Genomic DNA, 13,496 nt, shown 5'->3' on the forward strand with positions numbered 1-13,496 from the left:
CATTTTTAACGAACTACCTCCGGGAGGATGAGTTAATACCTTTTCTGGATTCAATAGTGGTATAAATTACATACGAATATGAGATAACTTATTTCCAGATGCATAAGTACCGATAAATGTCCACCAAAATTTCTGTGATGTGATCGCATTCGCAACAATACACCATTGCTTCGATCAATTCGACCCTGTCAATATATCTTATCAGTAGGGTAACTTATACTTTGTTCCGGAAGATAAGTTATACCTTTTCTGAATCTAATAGTCATCCATCTTACACCCACACTAGAGACAACTCATTTCAAGGTACACAAGTTACTCTAAAATCCACCTAAATATGTCGTATTATCGCTACAGAGGCCAATTCACATTCATTTCACGCAATTTGTCCATGCCAATATATGTTATCGGTAGGGTAACTTAAACTTTGTTCCGGGAGATGAATTATACCTTTTCTGAATCTAATAGTCATCTATTTTACATCCAGACTAGAGACAACTCATTTCGAGGTACACAAGTTACTCTAAAATCCACCTAAATATGTCGTATAATCGCTACAAAGGTCAATTAACATTCGTTTCACACAACTCGACCATGCCAATATATATTATCGGTAGGGTAACTTATACTTTGTTCCGGAAGATAAGTTATACCTTTTCTGAATCTAATAGTCATCTATTTTACACCCAGACTAGAGACAACTAATTTCGAGATACACATAAGTTACTCTAAAATCCACCCAAATATGTCGTAATATCGCTACAAAGGCCATTTAACATTCATTTTACGCAATTGGTCCATGCCAATATATGTTATCAGTAGGGTAACTTAAACTTTGTTCCGGGAGATTAATTACACCTTTTCTGAATTTAATAGTTATCTATGTTACACCCAGACTAGAGACAACTCATTTTGAGGTACACAAGTTACTCTAAAATCCACCTAAATATGTCGTATTATCGATACAAAGGTCAATTAACATTCGTTTCACGCAACTCGACCATGCCAATATATGTTATCATTAAGGTGACATAAACATTGTTCCGGGAGATGAATTATGCCTTTTCTGAATCTAATAGTCATCTATGTTACACCCAGACTAGAGACAACTCATTTCCAGGTACACAAGTTACTCTAAAATCCACCTAAATATGTCGTATTATCGCTACAAAGGTCAATTAACATTCGTTTCACACAACTCGACCATGCCAATATATATTATCGGTAGGGTAACTTATACTTTGTTCCGGAAGATAAGTTATACCTTTTCTGAATCTAATAGTCATCTATTTTACACCCAGACTAGAGACAACTCATTTCGAGATACACAAGTTACTCTAAAATCCACCCAAATATGTCGTAATATCGCTACAAAGGCCAATTAACATTCATTTTACGCAATTTGTCCATGCCAATATATGTTATCAGTAGGGTAACTTAAACTTTGTTCCGGGAGATTAATTACACCTTTTCTGAATTTAATAGTCATCTATGTTACACCCAGACTAGAGACAACTCATTTTGAGGTACACAAGTTACTCTAAAATCCACCTAAATATGTCGTATTATCGATACAAAGGCCAATTAACATTCGTTTCACGCAACTCGACCATGCCAATATATGTTATCGGTAGGGTGACTTAAACTTTGTTCCGGGAGATGAATTATGCCTTTTCTGAATTTAATAGTTATCTATGTTACACCCAGACTAGAGACAACTCATTTTGAGGTACACAAGTTACTCTAAAATCCACCTAAATATGTCGTATTATCGCTACAAAGGTCAATTAACATTCGTTTCACACAACTCGACCATGCCAATATATATTATCGGTAGGGTAACTTATACTTTGTTCCGGAAGATAAGTTATACCTTTTCTGAATCTAATAGTCATCTATTTTACACCCAGACTAGAGACAACTCATTTCGAGATACACAAGTTACTCTAAAATCCACCCAAATATGTCGTAATATCGCTACAAAGGCCAATTAACATTCATTTTACGCAATTTGTCCATGCCAATATATGTTATCAGTAGGGTAACTTAAACTTTGTTCCGGGAGATTAATTACACCTTTTCTGAATTTAATAGTCATCTATGTTACACCCAGACTAGAGACAACTCATTTTGAGGTACACAAGTTACTCTAAAATCCACCTAAATATGTCGTATTATCGATACAAAGGCCAATTAACATTCGTTTCACGCAACTCGACCATGCCAATATATGTTATCGGTAGGGTGACTTAAACTTTGTTCCGGGAGATGAATTATGCCTTTTCTGAATCTAATAGTCATCTATGTTACACCCAGACTAGAGACAACTCATTTCGAGGTACACAAGTTACTCTAAAATCCACCTAAATATGTCGTATAATCGCTACAGACGCCAATTCACATTCGTTTCACGCAATTTGTCCATGCCAATACATGTTATCGGTAGGGTAACTTAAACTTTGTTCCGGGAGATGAATTATACCTTTTCTGAATCTAATAGTCATCTATTTTACACCCAGACTATAGACAACTCATTTCGAGGTACACAAGTTACTCTAAAATCCACCTAAATATGTCGTATTATCGCTACAGACGCCAATTCACATTCGTTTCACGCAACTTGACCATGCCAATATATGTTATCGGTAGGGTAACTTAAACTTTGTTCCGGGAGATTAATTATACCTTTTCTGAATCTGATAGTCATCTATTTTACACCCAAACTAGATCGAACTTATATCAAGGTACACAGGTAACCATAAAATCCAACTGAATACGTCGGATCTGATCGCATTTTGCGACAACGCACAATCGCTTCACACGATTTGACGATATCAATATATCTCATCGGTAGGGTGACTTATACGTTGTTCCGGAAGATGAGTTATACCTTTTCTGAATCTCAAAGTCGTCTACTTTACACCCAAACTGGACAGAACGTGTTTTAAGGTACACAAGTCACCCTAAAATCCAACTGAATACGTCGGATCTGATCGCTACAAAGGGCAATGCACAATCGCTTCACGCAATTTTACTATGTGAATATATCCTATCGGTAGGGTGACTTATACTTTATTCCGAAAGATAAGTTATACCTATTCTAAATCTAGTACCCATATATTTTACGCCCGGACTGCGGACAAGTCATTTCGAGGTACACAACCCTTTGCTGCAAAATTCAACTAAATAAGTGTGATATGATCGCATTTCGCGACACACAAACCACAATTGCTTCCCTCATTTGACCATGTCAATATATCTTATCGGTAGGGTAACTTATGCCTTGTTCCGGAAGATAAGTTATACCTTTACTGAATCTAATAGTCGTCTATTTTACACCCAGACTAGAGACAAGGTATTTCGAGGTACACAAGTAACCCTAAAACCCACCTAAATATGTCGGATCTGATCGCCACAGAGGGCAATTCACAGCGTTTCATGCAATTTGACCATATCTACATATCTTATCGGTAGGGTAAATTTAACTTTGTTCCGGAATATGATTTATACCTTTTCTGAATCTCATAGTCGTCTACTTTACACCCAAACTGGAGGCAACTTATTTTGAGGTACACAAGTAACCCTAAAACCCACCTAAATATGTCGGATCTGATCGCCCCAGAGGGCCATTCACAGCGTTTCATGCAATTTGACCATATCTACATATCTTATCGGTAGGGTAAGTTTAACTTTGTTCCGGAATATGATTTATACCTTTTCTGAATTTAATAGTCATCTATGTTACAACCAGACTGGAGATAACTTATATCGAGGTACACAAATAACTGTAAAATCCACCTAAATACGTCGGGTCTGATCGCTACAAAGGGCAATTCAGAATCGCTTAACGCAATTTGACCATGTCAATATATCCTATCGGTAGGGTAACTTATACTTTGTTCCGGAAGATGAGTTATACCTTTTGTGAATCTCATAGTCGTCTACTTTACACCCAAACGGGAGAGAACTTATTTTGAGGTACACAAGTAACCCTAAAAGCTACCTAAATATGTCGGATCTGATCGCTACAGAGGGCAATTCACAGCGTTTCATGCAATTTGACCATATCAACATATCTTATCGGTAGGAAAAGTTTAACTTTGTTCCGGAAGATGAGTTATACCTTTTCTGATTGCAATCGTCATATACTTTCAATAAAAACAATAGTTACGAGTGATGACCGATGTTCAGGTGTGAAAACAATAATTTTTATTATCAACGAAAATGAAAGAATGATTGATTTTTTTACAATAAAGCTGCGTAGAACAATAGTTGCCCATTTGCTCTGATGAAATCGAAGGCTTCTTTGACGTCCACGAAATGTACCTGATAGTCGTTGAAACATATAGCCCCCCCCCCCCCCCAAGGCAATTGAACGAGTACGAAATCCAGTGACCACCAGCATCATTGCAACGTTTATGAGTTATTGCGGATTTCAAAGTATATGTACGCCGTACGGGTACTACCAGCTTGAAGCAATACTTTGATCTTTTCGTCAATTTGAATTGGCGTAGCGGCTGTTGAGGTGCCAGTTGATTGTTTTGCCAACGAAATGATTAGAACATTAGAGATCGACGTCAAACTAATTCTGGCCAAGTTATTGGCGGAGTTGCAAACGCTGCAATGTCTGAAATCGATTTCGTTTTTGAAATGGTCCAAAAAAGTTTTTATGCTTGTGCAAGAACTGGGTACTGGGAGCATCATAGATCTATTCTTCGATTATTCTGCTTATTAATTGAATTACCACAGCTGCAGCATTGAGATTCACGTTCGACGCTCATGAATGGTACGCAGTTGAAACATTCCAAGGCAGTTGATACGTAAGGAGATGATAGAAACTCTTCAGAATCCAACTGATCGCCATACACGAAATCGCAGAAATCGCATGCTTCTTTAACCGATAAGTCATAAAAATCATCAGCAATCTCCTGTCTTGTCATTACCAGCTTCAATAATTCGGCATATTTATTGCCTGGTTTGAACGACATCAACGAATTCGTCTCCTTCAAAATATGACATAGTGACTGTGTCACAGCATTAAACCAGCATGTATTTCGGGTGTTTTTCAATGCCGGATATGCTTTAGTGAGGACTCCATGCTTTATCAGCCTTTACCAAACATTTCATTTCGAATTAGAGTCCGTCAATTTTGAATTTCCGGAGAAAAAAACCCTTAAAATTGCTTTTCAACTTCGATACCAAACAACCTGATAATTTGTGATCAGCCAGGGAGTTTATAATCGCAATTTGGCTATTTGCCTTTGAAAATGAAATGAGTATAAAATGATCTTCCCATATCAGTGGAAACAGCAACAGGTCGCACACTTCAACGTCATCGTTTTCGAGTCGACGATGAAATTTTTTAAAATCTCATCCGTCAATAATACTCCTGGTGACATCACACGGTACTGCGCAATTTTTTTATAAATCATATTCCGGAACAAAGTTAAACTTACCCTACCGATAAGATATGTAGATATGGTCAAATTGCATGAAATGCTGTGAATTGCCCTCTGTGGCGATCCGATCCGACATATTTAACAGGGTTTTAGGGTTACTTGTGTACCTCGAAATAACTTGTCTCTAGTCTGGGTGTAAAATAGATGACTATTAAATTCAGAAAAGGTATAATTCATCTCTCGGAACAAAGTTTAAGTTACCCTACCGATAACATATATTGGCATGGACAAATTGCGTGAAACGAATGTGAATTGGCCTCTGTAGCGATAATACGACATATTTAGGTGGATTTTAGAGTAACTTGTGTACCTCGAAATGAGTTGTCTCTAGTCTGGGTGTAAAATAGATAACTATCAGATTCAGAAAAGGTATAATTCATCTCCCGGAACAAAGTTTAAGTTACCCTACCGATAACATATATTGGCATGGACAAATTGCGTGAAACGAATGTGAATTGGCCTCTGTAGCGATAATACGACATATTTAGGTGGATTTTAGAGTAACTTGTGTACCTCGAAATGAGTTGTCTCTAGTCTGGGTGTAAAATAGATGACTATTAGATTCAGAAAAGGTATAATTCATCTCCCGGAACAAAGTTTAAGTTACCCTACCGATAACATATATTGGCATGGACAAATTGCGTGAAACGAATGTGAATTGGCCTCTGTAGCGATAATACGACATATTTAGGTGGATTTTAGAGTAACTTGTGTACCTCGAAATGAGTTGTCTCTAGTCTGGGTGTAAAATAGATGACTATTAGATTCAGAAAAGGTATAACTTAGCTCCCGGAACAAAGTTTAAGTTACCCTACCGATAACATATATTGGCACGGAGAAATTGCGTGAAATGAATGTGAATTTGCCTCTGTAGCGATAATACGACATATTTAGGTGGATTTTAGAGTAACTTGTGTACCTCGAAATGAGTTGTCTATAGTCTGGGTGTAAAATAGATAACTATTAGATTCAGAAAAGGTATAATTCATCTCCCGGAACAAAGTTTAAGTTACCCTACCGATAACATATATTGGCATGGACAAATTGCGTGAAATGAATGTGAATTGTTCTCTGTGGCGATAATACGACATATTTAGGTGAATTTTAGAGTAACTTGTGTACCTCGAAAAGAGTTGTCTCTAGTCTGGGTGTAAAATAGATGACTATTAGATTCAGAAAAGGTATAATTCATCTCCCGGAACAAAGTTTAAGTTACCCTACCGATAACATATATTGGCATGGACAAATTGCGTGAAACGAATGTGAATTGGCCTCTGTAGCGATAATACGACATATTTAGGTGGATTTTTGAGTAACTTGTGTACCTCGAAATGAGTTGTCTATAGTCTGGGTGTAAAATAGATAACTATTAGATTCAGAAAAGGTATAATTCATCTCCCGGAACAAAGTTTAAGTTACCCTACCGATAACATATATTGGCATGGACAAATTGCGTGAAATGAATGTGAATTTGCCTCTGTAGCGATAATACGACATATTTAGGTGGATTTTAGAGTAACTTGTGTACCTCGAAATGAGTTGTCTATAGTCTGGGTGTAAAATAGATGACTATTAGATTCAGAAAAGGTATAATTCATCTCCCGGAACAAAGTTTAAGTTACCCTACCGATAACATATATTGGTATGGTCGAGTTGCGTGAAACGAATGTTAATTGGCCTTTGTAGCGATAATACGACATATTTAGGTGGATTTTGGAGTAACTTGTGTACCTCGAAATAAGCTGTCTCTAGTTTGGGTGTAACATAGATGACTATTGGATTCAGAAAAGGTATAAGTCATCTCCCGGAACAAAGTTTAAGTTACCCTACCGATAACATATATTGACAGGGTCAAATTGATCGAAGCAATGGTGTATTGTTGCGAATGCGATCACATCACAGAAATTTTGGTGGACATTTATTGGTACTTATGCATCTGGAAATAAGCTATCTCATATTGGTATGTAATTTATACCACTATTGAATCCAGACAAGGTATTAACTCATCCTCCCGGAGGTAGTTCGTTAAAAACGGTAATGGTAGGTCATATCTTTTTTCCGCTTTGGAAATTTCATACAAATATTCGGCCCAGATGACAGCAGTTACTTGTGGTGTCCCGAGTTTTCAATTAAGTGTTATCTATTGCATCATAATGTGTCAACACGGTTTTGACTGCTGGTTGTCAATTTGGTGAATGAAACGGCCGAATGCTAATAAAGATACCGCGGCTATTGTAGGGGAATGAAAGTTGTGCGTAATCAGTAATATACAGCAAAGAAACGGATTATAGAATATTGGTGGATATATCGCTCTGCAATGGTGGGTAAATAGTCCGTTGATTGTCTGATTGTTCAGCGAAGCCAGGGTCATTATCGGAAATATTTGCGCGTAGGAATTTTACGCAGTGTTCGCGGTTTTCATAGATAACTATAATCTATAGCAGTGGTTCCCAACCTTTTTCGACTCATCGCCCCCTTTTGAAGCTCCACACCGATCATCGCCCCCCCAAATATTGGGAACCGAAAAACAGCACTTCGTCGGCCCCCTCGAAAAAAAATGTTGGTCGTTGGCCCCATAGGGTGATAAACCAAACCCCAGACCCCCCCTCAGCCAGTGGGCTTTTTGTCGCTGCATATCAGCTATACACTATTTCATGTACTGTTTGGTGAGTCACCGTATTTCGACTAAACGCGCGAAGCGCGACAAATTCATATAATTTATGTTTGAATTGGTCAATATGGTCGATGTGGTATGTTGGAAAAGGTAGGACCCCTAAATAATAATTAAACATCTTCTGGCGGAATCATTGTTATATTGACTTCTTTACATGATGCTATTTCGTGACCTCCTATATCTGCTGTGTCAGAAGATATGGAAATCGTCAAAACGTACCAAAAGAAAATGATGCACATGATTTCATATTGGTATTTCTTAACTGGCAAATAATTTTTCCTTGCGGGATGGCATTTGTCCTGTAGGGTTAAGGTCGCCATGACAGGAACATTCGACGCCAGCCATCCAGGCGCCTATGGACATGGATATATATCGAAGTTTTCGGTCAGAACAAGGGCATTCCTTTTCGGCCAAGGTCTTCTCGCTTCTGATCGTTCTGGCACACTTCCCGGAGGCGCATGTTACATGGCCTCTAACTTCATATGTCTAGGTGCATCGTAGCGCAGTAATGGCCGACGCCGAAGTCTCCCATTTCCATAAATCATGCGTATTTTTGTTGGGTGACGGGGACCCCAACATCAAGATACATGAAAATATTAAATTGCGTGCCGCGCGAAAATTTTTTGAAAAAGTGGCATGAATTTCTAAAAAATTGCTCGATCATTCATGTTAATTCACGAAATAATTTTGGGCTTCCTTCGATTTCGTGCCCCCCACCCCCAATTGGGGGGTTCAGGGTGCGGTAGTTACGGTCCCGACTCCAATATAGCCGTTTTTACGCACCATTGCCCCCTATCGCCCCCTTCGTTATTTTCGCCCCCCTAGACCGCCAAATCGCCCACGTTGAGAACCACTGATCTATAGGTTGTTACGGCTTGTTAAATCATGAGAATAAAACTAACTTTATGTGCTGCGATCAACCGGTTTCCCTAATCCTGGGTTGTTAAATCGTGATGAACACAATATTCGACTTTATCGATGATCCAACTTTATGATATCCGCCCTTTAAAGCAGTGGTTCGTAAAAGTCTACTACTTTTTATGGAATATACATAGTGTAGAGAGTCACCCTATGGGAAACATACAGAATCTTAATTACCCAACATCAGAGGTGGTCAAGTACGGAAATTCCTACACATTTTCGGAGTAGGCTACTCAAGTTGGTCAGTCTACTTGCCCTAGAAGTTATGATTTTGAACTAGGCTACTTCAACTGCTACTTAACAAAATAGGCCTAATATCTAACTTCTACTTCTACGACTTAAACTCACCTCTGCCCAAAATCTAATATCGACTTAGAAGTAAGCGACGTCGCTTTTGCGAGGTATTAGTTCTCAATTTTACATATGCTGAATGTTGATACAAATATCTCAGTTTTCGCTAAGCTAACATAGGAATACGGTGACAAAAGCCCAGAAATTAACCGAAAAAGAAAGAAAAATAGCAATAAATAGCTCCTAAAAAAAGGACCGACGAAGAAGAGTAACATCGAAGAAGACTCGCGCACTAGGTCGAGGTGGATCCCCCTATCTGTTCATTACATCGCACTGTGTGTCTGGTATACCGCATCGTACATTTTGTGTCTTGGGCAGATGAAAATATAATCTGACGATCGATCGATCGATCGATTGATTGATTGATTGGTTGAATGAATGAATAATTGAATATACCTCATTTTATAGTATACCGATATAAAATGCATCTATATGTAGGCCACCTCATCTTATTATATGTACTTCACCTTCACACTTCCAGTCGGGAGCTCCTGCTTTCCACCATTGCAGTGAAATCTATTGGTGCAGTTCTCTTCGTCTTCCCCGCCCGGGCACTCCAGCACTCCGTTGCAAAGTGACAGTGGCACGACGTAATTCGAGAAGTTTATGTCCCAATTGTCATCTTCGCGGTTGCACCTTATAAATATAATGCACTGATGTAAGGAGTTCTGTTAGACGACATCTTCAAGTGAACAACTGCTATGGAGATTATAGGCCTCTTATAAAAGGTAGCAGTTTCCGCGAGGCATTTAGAACTCTGTAAACCAATCCTATGTAACAGCTTACATATAGCCTGACAGAGACATTAAGAAGTTGGCCTGTATGTTGCATGGCCTGAAATTGTGTATGTCTTGGTGCGTCGTGGCGTGGTAATGGCCGACGCCGAAACGCCCATTTGTAAAAATCACGGGTATTTTTCTTTTTTTTTGGGGGGGGGGGGGAGTACGCAATAATCCAGACATTTGGCAACACTAAATCGCGTGGAGCGCGAACATTTTTTGTAAAAGTTGAATAAATTTTCTAAAAAACTCTAATTTATGCTAATTTACGAAATAATTTTGGGCCTCCTTCGAGCTCGCTCCCCCCAATTGAAGGGTTTGGGGTGCGGCAGTTACGGCCCTGGCCACATCCAACCATCCGTAGTTAGGCCAAATGGGGTCAAGTAGTCAGAGTTGATACTCAAGTAGAAGTAGAACTGGTAATTAATAACACATGCCAAAACTACTTCAAATTGAAGTATACAAAATGAAGAACTGCGAAGTACCCATTCAAAAAGTTTCAAAAAGCATAGATAGATTCTGTCGATAGGTCACATACTTTTGTCAGGTAATCCGACATGGTCAATTTCTACATTGAAGGATGGATCTTCGTGATTAACGCAAACTGACCAATAATACTACGACTAGGTGCCATTTTGGAAAATAGTTGCAGTGATGCAGGGGCCTTTCGCCCAAACACAATCACAATTTCACCCATAAAAGTGATGCAAGCCTAACCTCAAACTAATTTCGACTTTACAAAATTCCAAATGCAAAAATTCAGTCGTTTTGCCTAAAACAAGTGAGCAGTAAAAACATAAGCTTTCGAGGAAAGACATGCCGCCAGTATTGCTAGCAGAGATTTTTCGGACATGAGAAATGCACACCTTTTCGTAGACATAGACATGGGAGCTCTTGTGGGCATGTAGGCTACTTACTTTCTAATCTTCAATTCAGTACCGAGGACGAACATGAACATCGGGGTCGTTAGTTCGAACTGACTGCATTCCTTGGGCGGGAATTCACAATTTGAATCGCATTCATCCTCAAAGCGAGAGCATTCGACAATTCCGTTACATCTGAGAGAGAGCGAGAGTCTTTATTTTCACCCAACCAAAATACAAAACATACGGCAGTGATAGTGGTACAGAAAATATGCATGCACATGCACAGTGCACACTGCACAGTATTCGGTATTAGATAGGAATGATCGATAAGACCAGAAGTCTCAAACTGAAATGCGCTCGCTGGCCAATTTCATAGTTTTTGATGACGCCGCGCGCCGCAGCCTCATTTATAGGGGGATTCAATATATTTTCAAGTATGCCTTATCTGACGGAACCTAGTAGACTACTGGCGTTCCACACACATTGCGAAAATGTGATTTACTATCGTAATATTCACGCCTGACACGAAAACAAATCACATTTTTAAATATTTGAATAAAGTTGTTGTTGTACTTGGCATAACTTGTCAAAATATTGAGATACAGACACAATGCGAGGAGCCAAATGCATCATGACATCGTGAAAGCTGTCGCGTTACAATTTTGAAGATAGATAAGATAAACAGATAAATAACTACATAAAATTATTGTCATAGTAAAGAACTGTCCAATCGCCCAAAAATCGATTGGTGTTCCAGCTGTCGAACGAACTACTTTGTTAATCGCCACATTTAATTGACTTTAATAACATGGATAGAGATCCAAGATTTAGCCAAGATGTAACTAACTATCAAGGAGGCAACATAATGCCAATGGCTGCCATACCGACTTGCTTAGATTGCGAAATCCGCTACGCTACGCAACGCCGGTTACAACCTTATTAAATATTAGTATTCCATCATGATAGTTTGATAGTTCGTTACTTCCATGGCTTGACCAACCCACAGCGTTCCAAGCCTTCTCTAATTTTAACGTTTGAACCGACTCAACTCGAGTCATTTTCATCATATATACCCAGGGTTGCCATTGACATGGACCCAAAAATAAGGACAGTCGAAAAATTAGATTAGCCTTAAAAAGTGTTTTTGTGCATACTTTGTATTTACACGAGCCGTGGCATATCACCGTCCATACTTTTAGCAAAAAACAACCTTCTCCAGCAACTTCTTCTTACTAGAAGTGCTTCATGGATCTCAGACAGCTGAGGTCTTGGTTTACCTTTACTCCCGGCCGAAACAGCACTTCGTCAGCCAAAAAAAAACGTTGGTCTGGGGCCTCTCATAGGGTGTAAAACCGAACTTCTCCACTTCGCTCTGATTAGACGCGTCAACCGTAGAGGAATGATTGCTGGTGTTTGACGGTGTGGAATGCCCAGGTACCCTCAGCAGCAGCTGCCCCTTGTGGTCGGTGGTCGTTGGTGCTGATTGACTTGTGAGAAAATTATTCATCGACTGGTTCGAATCTATCATGATGACACTCTTCTTGTGTTTTGGGGTATCAATGTGGGTTGAAATAGCGGGCATTCCTATGGCCCCCAGGTTAATGTCACAATTGCAGATATTGCAATGTGCGAAACACTCGCCCTTTAAGCTTCCTTCGATACCTTTGAATTATCTCTCATAATCGTCACGAAAAAGTTTTTACGCCTTATCATTTTAACTAATCAGATTTATCCTTATTAGTAGCTAAAACTATATGTGCGATATAATTTAGATACATTTATCAATGATTTATAGCTTTACTACTTTTAAACCCAAGTGTCGACTGCACTGAGCCCTTTTTCAGTACCTAAAAATGCTGCTTTCCCCACAGCTTATATCCTGCTGTAGGCTAAACAGCAGAAACCTGGTGTTGCTGTTTACGGCTAAAATGACGTCCGCGGCGATAGCTTGGTACAGCCGAAACTTCTATACTACTCACTGCCCTAGCTATCTCATCACTAGGGAGTCAAATTTTGTGGTGTGTACGCCACGAGAGTTCCTTTCATTCATGATGTCATAAAAGCTCGACGCGAAGGCATAATTTTAGAATATTATGCAACACAGAAACCAGAGGAAAACGATCGAAGTTCTGTAGTTGTTAAAAATAAGACAAAATAAGGACGCAAGTCGAAAAGAAGGACATTTCTTAGAAATAAGTACATTCGAGTTTTCTAAGACCTGGCCCTTCAAAATAAGGACAAATCTTAGAAATAAGGACGGTATGGCAACCCTGTATATACCCCATAGTCAGCCCGAATACAAACGGAAGATTGCGGATATGTCGAAATCACAATTTTCAGACACAAATCATCAACGGGTCATGTTTTATCACCATGAACAGGTAATGTGAGATAATAGCTGGTCTGTCACTTGCACGGTAGCATTTGAAAGTGTTGCAATATTGAAGTT

General features: G+C 39.0%; 1 protein-coding gene across 2 annotated transcripts in view; it reads right to left on the minus strand.

Moving 5' to 3' along the window:
- The window catches only part of LOC145454181 (uncharacterized), a 28,420-nt gene that overhangs the window by 2,370 nt on the left and 12,554 nt on the right, over nt 1-13,496 (minus strand). Inside the window, exons 5-6 of one of the 2 annotated variants that reach the window (XM_080332198.1) lie at nt 11,099-11,239; nt 9,870-10,038 (exon numbers count right to left, since the gene is read on the minus strand). In XM_080332198.1, the coding sequence (XP_080188324.1) occupies nt 9,870-10,038; nt 11,099-11,239 (310 nt within the window). The remainder of the gene's footprint in view (nt 1-9,869; nt 10,039-11,098; nt 11,240-13,496) is intronic. The other variant, XM_080332199.1, reaches the window with a different exon arrangement.

Source organism: Botryllus schlosseri, chromosome 13 (genome assembly GCF_051294905.1).
Source record: "Botryllus schlosseri isolate E-star chromosome 13, Bs_hap1, whole genome shotgun sequence".
Lineage (NCBI taxonomy): Eukaryota > Metazoa > Chordata > Ascidiacea > Stolidobranchia > Styelidae > Botryllus > Botryllus schlosseri.